General features: G+C 44.1%; 1 protein-coding gene across 3 annotated transcripts; it reads right to left on the reverse strand.

Moving 5' to 3' along the window:
- Positions 1-433: 433 nt before the first annotated feature.
- Positions 434-22316, reverse strand: LOC118079919 (cytochrome P450 2C18-like). 3 transcript variants are annotated; one of them, XM_088661650.1, is made up of 10 exons: positions 20565-20702; positions 19640-20315; positions 13947-14109; positions 11431-11580; positions 10782-10942; positions 8732-8908; positions 5566-5707; positions 3714-3901; positions 3277-3418; positions 434-2056 (listed from the first exon to the last, which is right to left on the reverse strand). In XM_088661650.1, exons 3-10 carry the CDS (start codon positions 14056-14058, stop codon positions 1869-1871), a joined length of 1260 nt encoding a protein of 419 aa, XP_088517776.1. In that variant the 5' UTR covers positions 14059-14109; positions 19640-20315; positions 20565-20702; the 3' UTR covers positions 434-1868. The 3 variants fall into 3 exon arrangements, with proteins under 3 accessions (XP_088517776.1, XP_034960563.2, XP_034960562.2); XM_035104671.3 differs by lacking the exon at positions 19640-20315 and having other exon boundaries at positions 438-2056; positions 20565-22316; XM_035104672.3 differs by lacking the exons at positions 11431-11580; positions 19640-20315 and having other exon boundaries at positions 20565-22316.
- Positions 22317-22428: the final 112 nt, after the last annotated feature.

Below are 22428 nucleotides of genomic sequence, written 5' to 3' on the forward strand. Positions count from 1 at the left end.
GGTGTGTATAAAATGGCTGTGCACAGGTTAAAGACTCCTTGTGCAAATGATCTTTCTTCTCAGCTTCTCCCTCTGCCAGGTCCCCTGAAAAAAGCCTCTCCTGGTGGGCCTTCCTGAACATCTGGCACTGCATTTTGAGGGTTCTGCAGTGGAGGGAGGAATTGCTCATGCAAATGTTGGATATATGGTAATCCATGGGTAGGCAAACTAAGGCACGGGGGCCGGATCTGGCCCAATCGCCTTCTAAATCTGGCCCACAGACGGTCTGGGAATCAGCGTGTTTCTACATGAGTAGAATGCGTGCTTTAATTTAAAATGCATTTAAAATGCAACATTTATTTAAAATGTTATTTGTGGGGCATAGGAATTCGTTCATCCCCCCCCCCCAAAAAAATATAGTCCAGCCCCCCACAAGGTCTGAGGGATAGTGGACTGGCCCCTGTTGAAAAAGTTTGCTGACCCCTGAATTATAACCCAATGTAAATGGGTGTCATATCACAGTTTAGCACCCATTTTAGAAGCCATTTCCAGGGATGTGGGTCGTAGTGCTCATCCCTAAACATAGCAGCCTTAAAAATGTGTTATGTGGAAAACAGGGTTCATAAACATCTATATATATTCAAAATGGAGGCTTTTAAAATAAATCATAGCTTAATAGAAAACAAGATTATGAAAGCTGGGTAAATTAAATTGAATGGTAATATTTTGCTATGCTTAAAAACCACACTTTCCTAGCCAAACAGCCATCTTTTTGTGAGTTGAATATTCTGGATCTGCTACATGCAATCTTCTTTATTTGTCTGAAGCAAGTCTAAGGCTACCTTTCTAATATCACACAGATGGGTGAGCAAGGGGTCCAAAGGAGCATCATTTTATGAAGTCTTTTTTTTATTACATTAAACTTACAACTATTTTTTGACAAAGTAATAATCATGAATAAATAAATAAGAATAAAAATGTGTACCCCACTACATTCATACCTTGGTTTGCGACCGCCTCCGTTTGCGACCGCTGCAGACCCGGAAGTGTTTATATCCGCGTTCCGCAGCGTGTGGATGCACAGAAGCGATCTGCGCAACATGCACAGAAGCACTCTATTAGCGCTTTGCACACGCGCAGAAGAACCCCTTGGTTTACTACGAACTCGGGGAGCAACCGGCTCCCCGGAACAAATTGCGGTCGCAAACCAAGGTATGACTGTACTGAGATCATTCCATTGTAACTATCCAACCTCCCAAAATTTCAACACCTCTTGCAATGGTTTGACCCCTTTCCGTTTTAACAGTACAAATTCTACAAACACCTTCCATATCTCTTCAAAATCATTTCTCCTTCATATTCCCTGTCTTACCTTAATGGCATATGTTAATTTATCATTAATAGCTATATCGCACACCTCTTTGTACCATTCTTCCATTTTATATTCTGCTTGCCTCTTCCACTTCCTAGTTACTATGATTTGTGCAACTGTCAATAAATTTGTGAGCAAGTCCTTCATAGCCTTCCACCCCATCGTAAATTGATAATAATGCTACTTCTGGACTTTCAGTCAGCTTTTACCCAGTGATTTCTGTTATCTCCTTAAACACCTTTTTGCCAGAGAAATTGTACATATTTACCCCCCCCCCCACGAAATGTGAACATAATTCCCGGTTTCCCAGCATCTCCTCCAACATAACACCTAATGTTCCTTGTTTGTTTGATTTAATCTCATTGGTGTTAAATACCACCTCCAAAATAATTTATAATAATTTTTTTATTCTTACAGACACCATTTTCAACGTACGATTCTCCCATCTCTCTCCCCCCCCCTCCCCAGCATCTAAAAGCATTGGCACCATCCATTCTGCTTAGTTGCTGTCACTGGATCATATTGAACGTCTAGTGAATTTCAATGGCAAGTCTCCTGTCTTCAGGCCACTATCCTCATACAAAGTGAATATATCCTTGTCTTTGGCATCTCCAATCAGCTGGAAGGTGAAGTTCTGGAGCAGAACACTGAAGAACAGGAACAGCTCCATCCGAGCCAGGGCTTCCCCTGGGCATGCCCGTTTTCCTAGGAGAGAAGAAAGTGGCAGGGCTCACCAGTCATCAAAAACCTATTTAGTGCCCAAGAAACCCAGCCAACTCATTTTGAAATAACGGAACTGCAAAAGAAAGACAGCAGTGTGACCATTTCTCAAGGGGTGCCTGCAACTCTCTGCTTCCACTGTGATGTGAAGGTGAAGTGTTTCAGGCAGGTATGTTTTTGGAGATATTGGTCTCATGGAGTTTTCTCGATTCTTTGGCTGACTGGTGGACTTCTATTCTGAGCATGTTATATAACACTAAAGTACTGCTTGGCTCATTCTCCTGCCACAAAACACAATATTGTATGTACTGTGCAAAGTGAGGATGTGCCCCAAAACCTATTCCAGGATCTTTTATGGCTGAGGTTACTGCTGTAGCACCTGTGCTCTTGAAGGTGCCTGTCCCAATAATTTGAAACAATGAATATAAATTAGTACTTTCCACCCTGTCAGCTTAAGGCATGGCAAAACATTGGCCACCATCTACCTGACACCGTTATTGGTCTATAGGCTGAAGATGAGCTCCTTTCAGCATGCCCAGCTGCTTGGAGTAAAATATAATGGTTCCTGCTATGTGGGAGGAGTGCAGAGGGCTAGGGAGGGCAATGGAGAAACATGCAGGGGGTGGGAATTCAAGAGTCTTGGAAGGTTGGAGCATGAGTAATGCGGAGGAGGATATGGGGCTTCCCAATGAGCAGCAGCCATGTTGCACTACTTGGCTTCACAATTCAAGGAGGCACGGATAATCCATTCTCTGGCTGGGGGACAGGCAGCCTGCAGAGAAGAGAGTATTGAAAAGACCATGTGGGATCCCTCTGTGTGTGTAAATCTTTGAGCTGAAAGCTACACATAAGCAGCTTCAGATCAAAGAAAGATAAAAGATTATGTGAGTGAGTACTCTCCTTTCCTTTCCTATCAACTCATCATGCCAGCTCTCTTTCTTAACACAGAGCCCATGTGGTTCCTGTAGGCAGTGGTCCAAAAGATGGGAACTCAACTGTCCCTTCCTCAGGCTAATGCTTGCTCAGGATGTAGGAAAGGGAGGGCAAAGACAGAGAGAAACGTCTTGTGGGTAGACAATCCCTCCCCAAACCTCTTACTTATCTCCTGGCAGCACTATCACTCTTGGAGTTCTCCTGCCCATCCATCCACATGCCAGCTGCTGGACCCAACCCCACAGTGTGAGAATCTAGGTCTATAGAGTCACCTGCAGAAAAAGGCATGAAGGCAACCCTGTTCCGGAACTGGCCCTTCTCATCCAAGAAATGACCTGGGTCAAACTCTTCTGGATTCTCCCACTGGAGAGGATCAAAGTGCACAGATCCAATCTCTGAACAGACGGTTGTGCCCTTCAGGGAGAAGATAGAGATTTCATTATTTGTTTCAGTTTCATAAACATAAAAAGAAGCCTGTTTATGTAAGAGACTGTGATCCCTAAAGTTGCTTGTCACATATAGAAACAAGTCATGGCACAGCATTCTGAAAAATCACCATGAATGTGTGTGTGGGGGGGGGTGAGGTAGTAATCAGCATACCTTGTCTCTGCACTGGCTGGGATTGTGACAAACCAAAGTCATTAATGGGATGATAAATCCCCCCTTCCCCTCTCCACAGTAACCTGCTCATTTCACATGTGACACACACCTGGGGGATAAGATAGCCCCGGAATTTTGTAGGACATGTTGTTTCACGCGGGAAGCTCTCAAGGCTCCCTTTTTCATATCGTTGAATCTCATGGAGAACAGCATTGGTGTAAGGCATCCTCACCCTATCTTCCATGCCAGGGATACGGTTGGCACCTACCACCTCATCAATCTCCCGTTGAACTTTTTCTGTAAGAAAACAAATTCAGAGCTCTACTTCCAGAATTCTGAAGCTACTTCTCTTCTAACATAGTGATAGCCTTCAACATTCTCCAACCAGAAGGAAAAGTAACACCGTCTTACATGAATTTGCATCCTGACAGGAGCCCATTTTTAAAGATGGCATGCAAAGATGAAAGGAATCTGGCTTCCATAACCCCAAGGCATTTGCTTTGCTACAGGGGATCACCTTATATTACTAAAGGATGTGGGCTTTTTATCTTAAGCAAAAAAGTTAACTGGAAGGCATTCTTAGAGATGTTCATGAAATTATGTAAAGCATGTTGAATAGATGGTCTGGAAACTTTATGCTGTCTCTTCAAACAATACCTTTTATTCATTCATTAAACTTACATCCCACTCTTGTACCTCAGCCAAAAAAAAAAAAAGAGTCACAGGGTAGCAAATCAGAATCACCACAGGGCAAGGGTTGAAGGCATTAGGTTCAGGACAGAAAATATAAAGTACTTCTTTGCATGATGCACAATTAACAGTCATAATTAAAGGAAACCTCACTACTGAGCTATTCTTAAGAGTTCACAGCCTTGCAGAAAGGGGATCAGACACAATCCAAACTGTTCTGAGGTAAAGAGCTGTTTGCTTATAATGGTGGTTCCTCCCTGCCTCGGCTCTTGCTAAAATGATTTAAAGAAGTGGTTTACTTTTGCACTAGCCCCTTGGACATACATAGCCAATGGATACTGGAGGTGATCCAATACGAGCCCAGCTCAGTGTATGAATCAGTTTAAAATGGTTTCCTCCTCCATCCCTCAAGGCAACAGCCCTCCTAGTCCCTGGTATTCAGATGTTAGAATCCCCAACAGAGGTTTTCATTCTGATTCTAATGGCTCCTAGGGTTGCCAGACTCAATAGAGGACAGGACTTCTGTGCCTTTAATTGCCCTGCTCTCTTTTGAGTCGGGAAACCTTAAAGAGAAACCAGCAGACCCTTTGCTTGGAAATTAAACAAAGGGTCTGCTGGTTTCTCTTTAAGGTTTCCAGACTCAAAAGAGAGCAGGGCAATTAAAGGCACAGAAGTCCTGTCCTCTATTGAGTCTGGCAACCCTAATGGCTCCATGGATTTGTCTTGTGGCAACAAAGTTTTAGGAGGAGTTATTCCTTTCATGAACAATGTAAGGCCCTTTTTTGTTGAAGCATTTGTTTTAAGGGATGTAAGTTTTAGTTCCTGAGTGCCAAGTTTGTTGGAGAGAAGTGCCGTGGAGCTGAGGTGAATGGGAAGATGCCCTTTTCCCTCCGGAAAAGATAAACATCAATCTCCAGGAAGACAGAATATGAAGGACAGGTCTCTGGGAGGACAGTGCTCTATTCTTGCTTTAATTTTACAATAATTTTATCAATTTTATGTAAATTATATCATTTATGTAGCATCTTTATTTATGTGCTGGTTACTTATGGAAGCTTTTGGAGTGCATATGCTTAAAATAAAATAAAACAGTGGAGGGTGGGAGCAGCGTCTTCCTCTTCTAAACAAATGTGGCTGATGCTGGACCCCAGTGGAAACCTTTACCATGGGCCGAGGAAAAGACATTTTGTACTTCAAGTATTTCTGTGAGCAAGTTGCACTTCCTTCGTGAAGTTTTAATGTCCTTTCAGTCCTTTGGACAATTTATGTACCTTGAATGTGTGGCAATCTAGCCATCACCAGGAGGGCACGGCCCAAAACTTCGCTTGTGGACAATGACCCAGCAATAAAGAGTCCCTGCACACAAATGATAAGCTCCTCTTGGGTGTAGATGGCCTCATGATTGGTTTGTTCCTGTAAAAAGGAAAAGGAGAAATAGAATTTAAAACACCCATCGGAAAGAGTGATGGAGGAAGTGAGACATCTCAGTCTTTTCTATGCAGTAACTGGATGGAACAAAATACTTGCATTGTTTATTGCCGTGTAACTACAGTGGGGTTTTTTTTAAAAAAAAAAATTGAATATAGTTTTACTCAGTGACATTTCTCTAGAAAATGAGGTGGTGGAACTCGTCACAATCACCTGCTCATTCTCTTAGAATGGCAATGGCACCCACCTGAGAGCTGCCAGAACTGAGATCCAACAGGTTTCAGCTGAAACAAAGCCATGGTGTTATTCATTTAAAGTTTTTTAAAAAACATTTTTAAAGTTTGATGTTTTATGATGCTTTTATATGTATTGGTAGGCTACCAGAGTGGCTGTGGATACCGAGTCAGATGGTCTGGGGTATGGACTATTATTATTATTATTATTATTATTATTATTATTATTACAATCATTATTTTCTTATATACAAGTTTATACTGATTTTAGTGGTTTTTAAGCCCACAAATTATTCCAATCTACCTCCACAATCTCTATTCCTACATCAGATTCCCATTGCTGTTTCATGGAGTTGTATCCTCCAATTGTTAACTCATTAATTATTTGATAGAGTATAGTGTTTATTATTTTGGGGGGATGGTATATTCATTTGTATGTAAGATCAATTTTTCAAATAATTTTGAAGGTCTTGTGACATTTAATGGCCAATGCTATCCACTCAATCTATTTGCTGATCCAGAATTGTTGATCAAGGTGTCTTCCCTGCCAGGTAAGTATTATTATGTTAATATGTTTATTGAAGATTTTTACATAAAAAAATAACAAAAACAAAAAGAAGAAAAAGAAAAGAGAAAAATACAAAAAAGCAAAAAGAAAACAAAACGAGATACAAAAAACAAATATTTTTAATATCGTAGCATCGACTTCCCCGTCCATCCCTTCCCGAGTCTATTTTAAATCCCATTGTACAGCTTTCACAATATTTTGCATAATAATTCAACAATTACAATTCTTATTCTTCACTCAATAATATAGCTTACTCAGTTTTAAACAACATCTTAACTATCTCTAATTATTTCCCTTAGCCTTTAATTTCTCCCTGAAAAATATATCATTTCCCCAAATCTAACATCTTCATATCTAATATATTACGATTCCTCTTGAATCTTCCCCTCCCTCCCCTGGGTAACAATTCCCACGATTCCCCAACCAGTTCCTTAATACTTTCCATTTTCAGACCTTTTAAAGCCATCCATTAATTAATATTCCATAAAAATTTTCACCCCACACCCTCTCTTGACCACTCCAAGCCACACCATTCGCTCCTCCTCCCCTTCTGTTGTTTCAAATCTTCAGCCAGTCTCCCTCTCACATCTTCATTTTCCTTGTCCCCTATTATCACCCATCTTCTGTCTGGATTGTGTCCCCCTTCTCTCACTAGAGAGGCACAAATCCAGACCCAGTCATCATCTTCTGCCACAGCTTGATTGTCTCTGACTGGGGCCTGATCTCCCTCTCCCACTAGAAAATCAGGGCCCCAAGTTCCACCTTGGTCTGGAGATCCTTGAATCAAATAAGTGTCCTTCACAACCTCTCTCACAGGTTGCTCTTCAATGTGCTGCTCCTCCTTTTCTTCTTCTAATTTTTCATTATTGTTATCTTCTTCCTCCTTTGCTTCTGATTGTAAATTTTCCATTAGGGGCTGTGAATTTCTATTACAGTTACACATTTCTTGTGTCATTTCTTGGATTTGTTCCAAAATGTACTGTAAGCAGTCCTCCTCTGACTGTAGGTTGGGTATTTTGTCTGGCTGCATCCTTTGTCTTCTCGTATTACACCAGAAGGCGTATGTTGTAATGCCAGGGGTGGTGCTGTATTCTTTTGTTAAATTTCATCCAAATTAAATCCTTTCTTTTATTTCCAAGGTCTGATTACTTCTTAAATTCCAAAGCCTCTTAGAGCTCAAATTAATGTATCCATAATATTGTATCTAGAATTCAAAGGTTCACCATTATTGATACTTTCTTTCCCTTTGTAGCCTCGCAGTTTCGGCTGGTCGCGGCTTCAAGGGTCTTGCTCCCAGGTTACAGGGGGGGATTGTTTATACTCCAAACATATTTTGCAGAGTTCAAAAATTAAAATACCTCCTCCCCTTGGCTCTGCCACTTAAGGGAAGGGTTCTCTTTTTTAGGAGAGTTCGTAGCCTCATTCAAACAACGCGGCTGCAGGCAAGTTAGCTGCGAAGTGATTATCTCGGGGGGGGGGGAGCGACCTCCGTTTCCTTTTTTAACTCCCCTCCCGTGACCAATTTTTTCCGAATTTCTCAATTCAATCTTACGTCCATTTGCTCACGGTCGAATTCTATTTTTGGAGGTATCTGCCGCTCCATTGTCTTCGGCTCGGAGCTTCTCGCCGCTGAGGTAGCAAAGGACCCAAGGCTCCGTCACGATCGGTCTGCTCTCAGGGCTCCAAAAATGGGGCTTTCCGGGCAGCGTTTGTAACTTCAGGGAGCACAGCTGGGTGTCCAGGTCCCCAAAACGCTCTATCTGGGGGTTCTCCGGGGGTCGCGGCACTGACGCGACTCCCCCCCTCCTCGGCGGCGATGGGGACCTTGGAGACCGAGGCGATCCCCGCCGAATGGCAAATGGCAGCAGACCGGAAGTCCCCTGCCAGGTAAGTATTGTTGATGAAGGAGGCCATTGGGGAAACTGAAGCATTTGGCAGGGTGACAATTAATAAAAGTAAATCAAAGATGATCTGAGACATCTCAGTCTTTTCCATGCAGTAACGAGAAGGAACACAAAACCTGCATAGCTTGAGGGAAGATGCCTCCACCTGAGATTAGCCTGGAGATCATCACAATGGCCAACCACTACAGCCAGAATGCAGGATCAGAATGAGGGAGGGCAGCAGACATATGAGGCATTTCCAAATGTAGCCACAAACAAGAGACATCTCAGAAGTGTAGAGAAGGGAAATTATATAACCTCCTACCTTCTCTGACTTCATAAGGAAGCAGTCAATATAGTCCCGGGGGTCCTGATAATCCAGGGTCTCCCTGTGGGATTCCACCCTCTCATTGATGTAAGCATACATTTTTTCAAAATCTCCAAAAATCTTTTTGTGCTGTCCAGGCAGGTAAGGCATTATTTTTGGGAACACATTATAAATCTGGAACAGAGACAATACATAACAATTGTATATTGAATTCATCATTTTAGAACTGCCTGCTGAGTCTATGGATTTAGGGATGTTGGAGAAATCTACTGCAAAATGTCTGCAATCCATGGCTCCTTTGAGAGGAGTGACAGGATTTAAGTTTAATAAACAAACAAACAATTGTAAAGAAATCCTCTCTCATCCTCTTCCTCCCCCTCCTCCTTGGTCTACTTTATTTACAGTCTATTATATTTACATATTGACATATTCATTATCATTAGATCCTGCCCATATCCACTGAGGCAGAACTCCTAACCATACCTGCCCAGAAATGAGGCTTACTGAATTAAACTGGGCTTACTCTGAGGTAAATGGGGTTAGGATCACAGCCCTAATCAACTTCCTACTGTGAATTTATAAATAATGCATTGGTTTTTTTTAAAAAAAGCAAATGCATTGTTCATTATTTCGCCTGCTTATTCTCTGAAACAAAATAATGCAGAAACAGGTTCGAGATCTTTCTACAGCAAAGACTCATTAAAAATAATTGTTAGGTATCTTGTATGCAGGTCTGGCCCATCCATGAAGTGGAGTGAAGCAGGCACCTCAGGTGGTGGAAGCCCTCGAAGTGAACCCTCCTCAGATGTCCTGCCCACCCCACCCCGTCCTCTGCTGGCTAAGAATTTACTTTGTTTTGTCTCAAGTCATGAAATGGGATGCACCACCCCTGCTTGAATGTTTCTGTGCTTAGTTGATACACGTTCCATATATATTAAATCTAAGTAGACTAGAAACCAGAACACTACGGACACGGGTTCAGTGGCAGAGCACCAGGTTTGCATGCAGTAGGTCCCAGGCTCAGTCACTGGCATACAAGGAACTCGAGAGTAGCTTGCAGGAGCCATGTGCAGGGCCGGCTCTAGGTAGAGTCCTGGTGGCGCCGGGCTGGTAGGCAGGGCGCTGCGCGGCGAAGCCGTGCGTAAGCCATGCTGCACCCTGCGAGGGCAGGGGCACCAGAGCGATCTCCGCCCCTCAACGCCAGGGCCCCCGACCTGCTCGAGACTGCCCTGGCCATGTGGTCTAAGCTTGGAGCAACCAACTCATACGTCCTCACATGCTGAGCTTCTCAGGTAGACTGGAGAGCAACAAAGAGTTACTTGCCCAGTCTCTCCTGGACTTCCGCTTATCCTATGCCTAGAAGGCACAGGTCCAAGCAGATTTGCTCTTGGCCCATGCTTTCTAGGCACAGGGCTGAGTGCTTTTACCATTGCCCTGCTGCTTCCCCCCAGGAAACCTGCTATTTAGTGCTGAATCAGAAGAAACAGCAATCTGCAGAAAAACAGATTGCTGTTTGTTCCAAAACAATGGGTTTTCCTGGGGGAAAGTAGTGGGGCAATCTTAGGTGTGGATAAGCTCATAGAAGAAAAGCCCAGATAAAAATATTTCCCTTATGCTTCCTGGGGAAAGGGAGTGTCCGAGTTTCAAACTCATTTCCCTTGCCACAAGCAGATATTCAGCCCAGCTCTGACTGCCTTAACACCCTTTAGATAAGCAACCCCTTGATAATGAATAACTGGGAAAATTCACCGCTAGCCCGGGGAAGTGCTGCACCAAAACACCTACAGAAGAATTCCTCAAGGTCTGTATTTTGAGGCCCTGCCTTTCTGTGGCAAATTTAATGTTGATCTGCAATTAAAGCGAAGATGTATTTGATTTGTTTCATGTGCAATTTTGCAATTTAATGCAGACAAGAGGATCAGAGAAAGTGTAAAAGGTAAAGGGAAATATGCCCTAGAGTGCACCTGGCTTATAACAGGCCCATGTCCACTAAGATGAACCAAGGTTCTGGGTCCATGGGATATCCTCACAAGAAGAAACAACATACCTGTCCCATATAACTCGCAAAGTAGCTCACGAAATCCTCTATGATACGCAACATCTCCCAGAGGACCTGATCTGTGTAGTCAAAGCGACTCCCAAAGACAACAGAACAGAGCACATTAGAAACAGCAATTCTCATGTATTTTCTTAGATCAAAGGCCTTCCCTGCAGGAGCAAAAGGACATAGTCAATGGAATTTGGCGAGGTGGATGCTCTCTCCCTCTGCCAGCACGGCAGAAGAACGTAAACAAGAGTTCCTTGTACAAACTGAGCTAGACACACGGTGCATTTAATATTTCCCTGACATTTAAAGATAATTAAATTCCTTTTACATGGAACGATAGTATCAGCAGCTCTTGAAGGACAGTATTCACTTTCTTTGGCAATGCAGAAGTGCAGCTTAACTGGTGAGGATAACATTATGGACTCCTACAAGGAGGACAATGTGCTCCCCCATATCTGTGGTCAGGAAATCCCTGCTCAAACAGAGCTTGGCACATTTCAGGAGTACGTTACAACTCAGCCAAGTTCTTTAATAGGAAGAAATTCATTATGAACACCTGTGCCATAACTAATGGAAATCCTGGTAGCCTACTCTTCCTGCCCTGAAGGACTTCAAAAGTGTGTTTGGAATAAGGATAACTTGAGAAGACCTTTTGCGGTTGCCATTGCCTCCACCAGACTGAGAGCTTCCTCCTGCACCCTCTTGGACATTGTTTTCTTCCCCATTCCAAAATCTCGCAGGGTGGTGAGTGTGAACCTGCGCAGCTCTCTCCATTTTTTCAAAGATCTGCTGGACAGTCCTGAAAGCAAACAGGTGAAGATCATTCCCTTAGGAAGTTTTCTTATCAGGATGGAAGTTCATTGTGGCACTTTGTCCATTCAGAATATATTCCCATTCGTAGTTGCAGTAGGGTTTCTTCCAGACAACCTGTTCATTGAGTGTTCATCCTGACTTGTTTGCACAACACTTGTACAGAGATTATATGGTATTGACTGTTGCTGAGTATTCATTTTGATTTGTTCACCCCAAGGTTTATGACTTCCCATCAACTGATCTCACTTTTTACTGCATTTTCCTATGACTTTCCTTGCCATTACAACACCCATCTGAGAATGAATCAAGCCATGGGTGGTTTGTATGTAACTTTTGTACCACATAATAACAGTGCTGAACTATAGAGTGAATACATTGAGTCATTTCTTCACATTGTTAAATGGTGCTGGAGGAAAGAGGATAGGCAAACTCTTCAGTGGGTCATGTCATATCACGGCTTTCATTAAATATTTGTTATGGGCAAAATGTTGGATTTGGTTAAGAAATAAAAAGGAGACTTTCCTGTATGACTAGATCCAGGTTTGGGGCAAGTGCTTTTTGGTGAGAGAGCCCCAGCAGAGATTTAACATCACAAAACATGCAGCAAAGAAAAGTGTGGGAATATAGGCTTTTGGGCCTTTAAAACATGCCCTTCTACCTTCTTTCCAAAGTTTCCCACTTCCCTTTAGTATAGAAAGAGACCACACAGTTTACTTACAAACTCTTCAAAGGGCAGATTCATGTGTTTTTCCATACAGCAGCACAAAAAGACTGGTTGAAAAACTTGGTTTCAAAACAGTAAGGTTTTCTAAATTATTTGCATAGAAACAGAAAGATAACTCGATAAAGCCATGTGGCCTAAGCTTGGAGCATCTAGCTCAGACATCCTGCACATGGTGGAAGAAAAAAAGGAAGGGAAGGGGCAGAACAAATAATTTGGTAGCCCTTCCTTCCAAGGTGAGCTAGCTAAGCTTGGCATGACAGCTAACTTTATGATCTTAACCCTTCATAGATTAATTAGAATTTAGCTTGTTGGTTATTTGAGACTGGCTATATCCCTCACAGTAAAGAAAGAAATCAGTCCAGGGCTGTTGTTTTGGGTGGAAAACTCCAGTTTGTGGTAACATCTAGCTCCACCTGCAGTTTGAAAAGGAAGGGCTTGATGTCTGCTTCTTCCTACTCAGAGACCCCTGTAAATGAAGGCTGCTTCTCATGGGCGTACCCAGCATGGGGCGGGGGGACAGCTGCCACCCCCTAAGCAAAATAAATAAAATAAATAAATCATCCTGCTTCACGGTGGCTGCAGCTGAGCTGGAGACGTGTTGGGGTCCCGCAAGAAGAGCCTGAAGCGTCTCAGCAAGGCGCAGCGATGTTGCTAGCCTTCTGGCTGCCCGGGGCGGCAAATCAGAAGGCACCCCGCCGGTGGCGGGGCGTCCGTCGCGCGCATAAATGCTAGCGACGCTGCTGGGAGGAAGGGACCTGCGCGAAGGGAAAGGAGGGAAAGGAGGGAATGGAGACAGGAAAGCGGCTTCCTCCTCCTCTCCATTTCTCCCTCCCCTCCTCGAGCTCCAGCGTAGGGGCAGCGCGGGAGCCACGTCCCTAACCAGCCCAGCCCAGCCCCGCCCCAGCAGCGGCACCACTTGCTGCTCCTTCCGGCTGCGGCCTGACGGCATGCCCAACCCCGCTGGCCCCAACTCCGAGGGCTGCACATGGGCCGCTCCTGGCGGCTGCAACAATAGCCCATGGCGGCGCGGCGCCTCAGCAGCTCCCGGGTCAGCGCACCCTCGGAGTGCGCAGCAGACGCCGTCACCGCTTCTGCTTGGGCTGCAGTGGCAGCAGGAGCCGCAGAAAGGTGAGGGGGCTTCACAGCAGGAGCCACAGAGCCAGGCCTTGCCCCCGGGAGGGATGCAGGGAGGACCTCAGCTCGTGCCCCTGCCAGGTCTGTGGGAAGCACAGGCAACTCAAGCATGCAGCTGCTCGGCGACTCGGCCAGCCCTCCCTCCTCCTCCTACTCAGGCGTGGCAGCCATCGGTGGAGGTGGCAAGGGGCGCCGTGCTGCCCCCCACAAGGTGGAGCCCAGGGCCCCCGCCCCCTATTGCTACGCCCCTGGCCGCACACATGCGCTCTCCCCCGGGGCTGCGCCCAGGATGAAACTTCTTCCTGGAGTCAGTTTGACCTGGGCTCCGTAGCCCCGCCCACATTCCCACTTTGTGGCCCCTCCCCTTCCATGCCTTGGCCCTGCCCCTGAACGACCATGGCTTGCCCCCCCTAGTTTTGATCCTGGGTACGCCCCTGCTGCTTCTCCCATTAAAATGGAAGCAATCAAAAAATAAGCACAGTACCCCTGCCTACCTTTATAATGGTTCACTGCATCACTGAAGGGCAAGGCAGGACGCCCACCAAATTCTTCAGCATGATCCAACAGAGCATCTTTCACCACTTCATATCCACAGAGTACCACCATGGGCTTGGGACCCAGCCAGACGGTAAAGATAGGACCCCATTTATCAAAGAGCTGAAGGTAGGATTTAAAAAATGCATGGATATATCAGTGGCAGCTGGCCCATTATGGCAATCAGGGTTTAGCCCTACCAAGTGAAAACCCAGCAATTTATTTTTAAATCCCCCCAATCTCAAAGCTATAGTCTTTTTTGTTCCACACACTCTCCCATTTCAATGAGTCCTGGATACTTTTTTTGTCAATCGGCTCTCTCACCACTCAACTAATCACAATCCAAAAGTGTTGCTCTAGCTAGGAGGTCCCACACCTCTCTTTCTCCAGTCCAGGGGTTCCCAACAAAATTTTCTCGAGGACCCCTCATCGAGCCGCTATTGTGACAAGGACCCCCATTAATTCCTAATCCTAAAATTAAAAAGTGAGAGCCAAATTAAGAGTCTTTTTATATTTTATATTTATACGTTTTTTACAGTTACAACAGAGTACTCCATCAGTATACAGTTTTAATTTTCAGTTCTTAATGAGATGAACCACTTTTTAACCAACGGTCCATTTTTAACTACGCGAACTGTAGCTTCCGCGAAAAACAATGCTTTGCTTACAAACACTACTGTTTTGCAAAGAGGCAGTGCGCGCCAGGGAGGAGGGAGGGGAATGGAGAAGACAGGGTTACCTGCGCAGTAGCGCACAAATGAAGCCGACGCGCGCAAAGCATCTTGGGGAGGTGAGCGTTAGTAGAATGTGTGTGCTGCCTCTTTGCAAAACAATAGTGTTTGTAAAGCGCCACCTAACAGCATACAGCAGAACTACTGCCTCTATCTAATTCTAGTTTTGCGCTAGACTCTGCTCATGCAGGAAGCGGCCAAAACAAAAAATCTGTTATCATACGAAATATATTTAATATATTTTTTATTCTAATAGCATCTTGCGGACCCCTCTGGCATAGCTCGCGGACCCCTGGGTGTCCCCGGACCACCTGTTGGGAACCACTGCTCCAGTCAGCAAAACCTATTTTTATTTGACCTCGCTATGCAATTTCCTCCTCCCATCTGCTGACATTATTTCAATTCATCCAGATGACTGAAGGCAATTAGCCTGGTGATTTGGTAGTCCCAGTTCTCATAACTGCTTTCCTGTAGGTCATGGCCAGAAAGCTCACACCAAGCCCCAGGATTGTGCTAATTATTTTATTTCAGTGACTTGTCTATTTGTGCTTCTCAGCTGTCATGGCAAGAACCCAGATGGCTATTGCAAGGGCTTGCTGCTTCAGCCAGAAGTAATTGCTACAAGATAGTATCACCAAGGAGACATCATGGAAACAATAAATGTCCATAAAAATGGCAAAAGTACCGTATTCTCCAGGTGGATCACGTTTAGTCAAAACTCTCCACTATGACCTGTCCATCTTCAGTGGCCCTGCATGGCATAGCTCATAGCTTCTCTGAGTTATTCAAGCCCCTTCACCACGACAAGGCATTGATCCATGAAGGGGGACCCCTATTTGGGGGGACTCTAAATAAAGAAATCTCCCATATGCACTATCCGTGTATAAGACGACCCCTCAATTTTAAACTTGAAAAAATAGGGGGGGGGAATATAGTCTTATACATGTGAAAATACAATAGTTTCTTTCCCAGATAGGTTTTATCTTAAACAATAGCAAATGCAGTAAATAAAAAGTTCGCTTGTAATATATCAGTGGTTCAGTGCTATTTTCTTCTCTTTCTAAAATAGATTTTATCTTGAACAATTGCAAACGCAATACAGTGGTACCTCGGTTTATGAACACAATTGGTTCCGGAAGACTGTTCATAAACTGAAGCGTTCATAAACTGAAGCAAACTTTCTCATTGAAAGTAATGGAAAGTGAATTAATCTGTTCCAGATGGGTCCACGGCGTTCGTAAACTGAAAATTCATAAACCGAGGTGTTCATAAACCGAGGTTCCACTGTAATAAAGAGTTCAAAATAAAGAGGACGACGTCCTTCAGTTTGTGAAACCTCCTGGAAGGTTTAATAATGCTACTCCCAATGTAAACATGCAGATGGGGTCAGATATACCCCTGCTTTAGGTTGTTTACACACAGTCTTTTCTTGTATATTATTTGAAACAAAGCTCAAAGACTAAGCTCTTCAATGACAAAATGTCTGATTACTTCCGAGCACTGAACCACTGGTATATCACAATTTGACTCTTTATTTGCTATTGTTTAAGATAAAACCTATCTGGGAAAGAAACTGTTTTTTGCAAATTTTTATGGATTTATTCATAAAATATCCTTGGTGATATTATCTTGTGTCGATTGCAGTAGTCACTGTATCACCACCCTGTTCATTGTTTTATCAGCAAGAAGTAAAGCAGCAAGGTGAGATGCTGCACATTTAATTTGGAATGGAGCTGTGTGAAGAGAGCCTATCAGAAAGTGAAAGGGTGTGGGGGTCAGACATCTGTGAGTAACTGAAGAAAAGGGTTTAGAAACAATGTGGGGCTGTTGAAGGGAAAGAAGAGCAGAAAGAAAGGAGTTGATGAATCAGCCAAAGAAATTCCTATATGAATTCCTAAGTGCTGAAGACATTTATTAAGCACAAATCAAGGAAGAACCAGCAAACAAGTGCTGATTAATAAGGATTTGTATGTAAAGCTGGATGGATGAATTGCAAAATGAAATATGAGTGGATGAAATGATCTGGTAAGAAAAAAGTGAATGAATTTAATGTGACCCTAGGAAAAAATTAAGTAACTTATGAATAGAAAAGAAATATCAACTGAATTTTTTGGGGGGAGAAATGGGTCAGAGAAAACCCACCCACTTCTTAACTCACTCACAAAGAGAAGGTTCTGTTCACAGAACCTTGGGTGGCTGGGTGACTATCCAGTCCTGGGATCCAATGAAATATCTGCGTGTTTATAGTTTAATATAGAGGGCGTTGATCCAATAGGAATAGAGCAAGGAGAGCAAACAGTCTGTCAATCATTATGGATGTTTATGGGGATATACACTAAAACTTTTTCAAGGGCATCATAGGAGGCTATCAAAATAACTGTAGCAAGGCTATTGACACTGGTCATGTGTCTCATTGAAGGCAAGTGCTCATGAGGGCTAAACTAGTCAAGGGATTAAGACAGTGTGCACTGTGTTACTGCAGAAGGTGTACATTTATATACCACCCCTATTTTCCAAGGAGCTCAAAGTGATAGTCCAATCATTACTTAGACACACACACAGAGAGAGAGAGAGAGAGAGAAGACTGTGCTAGTGCTGAAACGTTTGAAATGAACTGACAATGTAGGAATAACCTGAATTAACACTCAGGGTGAGTGAGAGAATGAGCAGCCAGTTGAAATTATTATTTGGGGCTTGGCTGAAACTTTGGGGCCAGCTTTTTTAACCATTCTGGTGGGGCGGGGATAGAAATTATGATGATCCCAAATATTAAGGACAGGATAACTTTGGTGAAATTTCTGTTTGTGAGCATTCATAGTGTTCACAGTATTTAACATTTCTGAGGTCTCTGAGGGCTTTTTCACATCTGAAACCTTTAGGAAATGTCTTTCTTCAGGGAATTGAAGTCTTGCACAAAGGAGAAGATTGAATAGAAACACAAACTACCCCCACCCCACCCTCAAAAAAACCAAGGCAGACAACAAGTGATGCAAAATTAGAATTTGAGGGGCATACCTCTGAAAACATTAAGAATAAGGCCTATTTATATATCTAAAAGTGGGAAATTAGCTAGGGAAGAAGTTCATATATTTATTTATTTATTACATTAATATACCAGCATGCTATGGTCCATGGGGTCACGAAGATTCGGACACAAATAAACGACAATCTTCCAAGGAGCTCAAAGTGATGTACATGGTTCTTCTGCTCCCCATTTCATTCTCACAACAACCCTGTGAGGTAGGTTAGGCTAAGAGATGGTGATTGGCCCATGGTCACCCAGTGAGCTTCATGACTGAGTGGGAATTCAAACCCTGGTTTCCTAGGTCTTAGTCCAACACTCTATCCATTATGTCACACCCCAAGGCAGGGCCGTCTTAAGCATATCTGGCGCCCTGGCGCTGTGGTGCGAATATCCCTCCGGTGCCCCCCGCCCTATTTCCCAGCGCGGCTGTCTGGTGGGCGCTGCAGCGCGGCGGCCCCCCTGGCGGCCCGGCGGCCCCCCTGGCAGTCCGGCGCCCTGGTGCCCTGCGCCACCCAGCCTTGCCTTAGGGCCGGCCCTGCCACAAGGGTTTTAAAGGTGTGCCAAGGAAGGAGAAATGAACTGCAGAGAACCTGAATGAATTCTTTGCAGATGTATTCATTGTTAAGGTGTGGGGCAGATACATGTGCCTGGGCTTTTTTCAAGGAGCAGGTTTGGCCCTATCATGAGGCAGAGAGAGGCAGCTGTCTCAGGCAGCACATATTATGAAGCAGTGAGTGGAGAGAGTGGAGAGTGTGCATGCACTAACATAGGTCACTGTCCTCAAGGTGCTATGGAGAATGTTGAGATCAGAGTCAATGGCCTGCTGGACCTTTGTACATGGAACAGGACTGGGAGGAGGCAGCTTTTCCCCGTTTGCTTCAGGCAGCAAAACACCTTGCAAAGGAAGTTTGCAGACAGCTGTGCCATTGAAACTGGCAGGTTATTGTAAAACTGGAAAAGGTGCCAACAGGGACAATTAAAATTATCAAGGGGCTGGCCTCTGTGAAGAAAAATTAAAACATTTGGAGCTTTTTTGTTTTTGTGTTTAGATAACAATGCGCTAAGAGAAGACAGAGGTGTAGGCAATTTATCATGGTGTGGGGAAAGAACACTCCTTTGCTTCCAGTGAAGCAGAATGGTAGGGCAATCAAGATAAGCAGAAGGAGCTCCTCCTTCTCAGAGGCAGCACCACTGCAAGATGTCTGGATGGTCATCAACTTAGACAGATTTTAAAGTGGATTAGACAAATAAGGCTATCAATGGCTGCTAGGCAAGATGGTCATATACAGTGGTACCTCGCAAGACGAATGCCCTGCAAGACGAATTTTTCACAAGACGAATGCGTCTTGCGATCTGATGGTGACTCGCAAGACGAATTCGTTTTGCGAAAAATTTGTCTTGCGAATCGCAGTTTCCCATAGGAATGCATTGAAATTTAATTAACTTCAATGCATTCCTATGGGAAACCGCGATTCGCAAGACGAATTTTTCGCAAAACGAATTGACTCGTGGAACGAATTAAATTCGTCTTGCAAGGCACCACTGTACTGTATTAGCTGCAGATGACATATAGTATGCCTTTCAACACTAATGAAACAGCAACATAACCCTCCGACAGCATACAAATCAATATGGCTAATTTGACTCAACAACCCCTCACACTCTCTCACACACCAACAAAACTCACTGTAATCAACCAAATGCAACCAACCAGTCTCTTTCACTGCCAACGAAAAGGAATAAATGAATAGATGCAAGAACCATCCACGTGACACTAATACAACACCCGACACATACACTATGCAAAAGATGGAAATATCACTACCCCCTTCTTTCTCCCTCCTCCCCCAACCACACAATGCCTATGATAGCAATGTCTCAACCAAGTGTTACTGACCTGTAGATAGGGCTCTACTAAGTAAAAACAGAGGCGTTATGCAGGGGCGAACCTAGGCTTTCTTTAACACTAGTCAAAGACCCAGCTTGGCATCCCCACACACATTTATTTACACACACACACACACACACACACACACACACACACACACAGAGGCTGGGAGCGTCAATGGTGCCCTCCTGGAGGCTTCACTTGGGGGCGGTGGCTACCCACCCCCCTGCTACAGCACTGCGTAATATGTCCCTTTGTTATCCATGAAAATCTATAGAAGCAATAATAACACTGATTGCCAAGGCATGGGGTGGGTGCAGAGCAGAATTGCAGGAGACTGTGCTGCTTGGAGAATGGATAAGACTTTCATCTAGTCCTTCAGCGTTCTTTGTGTGTTCTTAAAGATGGTGCTCTCTGCAGCCTCTCAGTCTGGCAGCACTTCCAGGAAGAGACAAAGAGGATGGGAAACCTTCTTTTCATGACCTCCCTTCTGTTCACTTATGTTGCAGGAATATTTGCGCCCCTCAAAGCAGCAGATAGAATCAGACATACACAGACTAAAGAAGGTAGAAATTAACTTTGTGCCTTCCTGTCTCTATCTGCCTTTTGAGTCTAGCCCAGGGGTCAGCAAACTTTTTCAGCAGGGGGCCGGTCCACTGTCCCTCAGACCTTGTGGCGGGCCAGACTATATGAAAAAAAAAACATATGAATGAATTCCTATGCCCCACAAATAACCCAGAAATGCATTTTAAATAATAGGACACATTCTACTCATGTAAAAACATGCTGATTCCCAGACTGTCTGCAGGCCAGATTGAGAAGGCGATTGGACCGCATCCAGCCGCCGGGCCTTAATTTGGGGATCCCTGGTCTAGCCAAATCTGCTTTACGGCACAAATGAAAAGTGAAAGTGGTCTCCAAGAGGTGGACTTACCTTTGCATAGTTTCTGCTCAGAGGCAGGACGTTTTTCTGCAGAAGATTGCCCAGAAGAAACCAAGGAGTGGGCCCTGGAGGTAGTTGGGCTTTCTTCTTGTACATTTTGAAGGAGAACAAGAGCAAGGTGAAGAGGAGGCAGAGAAGGAGCAGAGCTTCTACCCCCATTTTTCTCTCTGTTCTTTTGGTCAGAAATCCAAGAAAATACTTAAGAACAACAAGGTGGAAGAAAGCTGCCTGCTGGAGACCCGACCCAACCTGAACTCTGGATTATCTCTGTTGCTCTTCTGGTGTTCATGTTTTCAGTGTGGCCTTTAATAATTAACGGGGATAGTTATTCATTAATATACATTGAACTTAACCTTGACTCAGAATTAAAATAGGTTAATGGGGCGCATGAGAGATAGAGTACATGGAGGCTGCAAGCAAATATATGCTATCTGAGAAGCCAGTCAGTGAAAAGGTGTGTTTTACCTGCTGCAGGGAGGATGTTTACCTTCTTTTTTGAATCTGCTCACTCTCCTTTAAACACACTTTACTTATATATTTTATCTATCATCTATCTATATATCTATCTATCATCTATGCCACATTTAAACTGTGAGGGAGATAGATGTTTCCCCACTGCCCTTCCTGGCATACTCACAGCAACATAACTTTATGCTTTATGCATTAGTTAGCTTCTAAATGAATTCTTCTTTCCCCATCCCATTGTAATAACCACCACTTGAAAGGTGTCCTTGTTGTGGGTGCAAACTCCCAGATCTTGAATTCCTTGTAGATACTTGTTCAGGGTGGGACATGGTTGCTCCGCATAAAAGAATGCTTAAGGCTCATTGTGTACATGTGGATTTCTTGAGAAACGTGTCGCAGGAAACAAATTTTGAGCTGACGTGTGAATGTGTTTCATGGTGTTAAAAAACAAATCAGATGCAAGTCTGTGATGCGAACAAATCAGAGTGAGTGCTCATTAACTAGCTGGCTCCCCTGAAAACTCCTGGTGCTCAGAGTTTGGGTGTAATAATATAATACTGACTATACAAACAGTATTCAAAGTGGACTTAGGACTCAAATTTAGAAAAAGGTAGAAATAGGAGGATTCTAATATGAAATTCATAGGGACGCAGGTGGCGCCATGGGTTAAACCACAGAGCCTAGGACTTGCTGATCAGAAGGTCGGCGGTTCGAATCCCTGCGACGGGGTGAGCTCCCGTTGCTCAGTCCCAGCTCCTGCCCACCTAGCAGTTCGAAAGCACGTCAAAGTGCAAGTAGATAAATAGGGACCGCTACAGCGGGAAAGTAAACGCCGTTTCCGTGTGCTGCTCTGGTTCGCCAGAAGCGGCATAGTCCTGCTGGCCACATTTCCTGGAAGCTGTACGCCGGCTCCCTCGGCCAATAATGTGAAATGAGCACGCAACCCCAGAGGCGGTCACGACTGGACCTAATGGTCAGGGGTCCTTTTACCTTTAATATGAAACTTGGCAAGTGATGGGCAGAAGATGCAAGATATGTAGAACTGAGGAATGTTAGGGAAGTCCAAAGATGATACAGTGCTGGCTTGAATGGGTGTGGCTACCATTCATGAAGAAATGAAGAGGAATATAAAAACTGTGTACAAAAGTGAAAATCTGTAACCTCTCTGGAAGAGCAAAGGAAGCTGTTCTTTATGAGGGGAGGGTCTTTTTACCAATTGTCTCAGATGCCAAGTGTGGTGGTGCACACAGTTATCCACAAAGAAGAGCATTAAACCATTAAAAAAATCATAGCCCAAGATTTCTTGCACCCATTTATCAAATATGTGGCAAGTTTCATGCCCCCCAAAGGATCTACTATACCATGACAGTAATTTCATCCCATTTTACCA

The sequence above is a fragment of the Zootoca vivipara genome, chromosome 2, assembly GCF_965207765.1.
Source record: "Zootoca vivipara chromosome 2, rZooViv2.hap1.1, whole genome shotgun sequence".
Lineage (NCBI taxonomy): Eukaryota > Metazoa > Chordata > Lepidosauria > Squamata > Lacertidae > Zootoca > Zootoca vivipara.

What these genes read in the sequence shown, in the direction of transcription:
- LOC118079919 (XM_035104671.3), bottom strand. Translation starts at nt 20,732, where the DNA reads ATGGGGGTAGAAGCTCTGCTCCTTCTCTGCCTCCTCTTCACCTTGCTC. An exon ending in TGAGCAGAAACTATGCAAAG is followed by an intron (nt 14,110 to 20,564) that starts GTAAGTCCACCT and finishes TCCTACCTTCAG; the next exon opens with CTCTTTGATAAATGGGGTCC. An exon ending in GGGGCTATCTTATCCCCCAG is followed by an intron (nt 3,419 to 3,713) that starts GTGTGTGTCACA and finishes TTCTCCCTGAAG; the next exon opens with GGCACAACCGTCTGTTCAGA.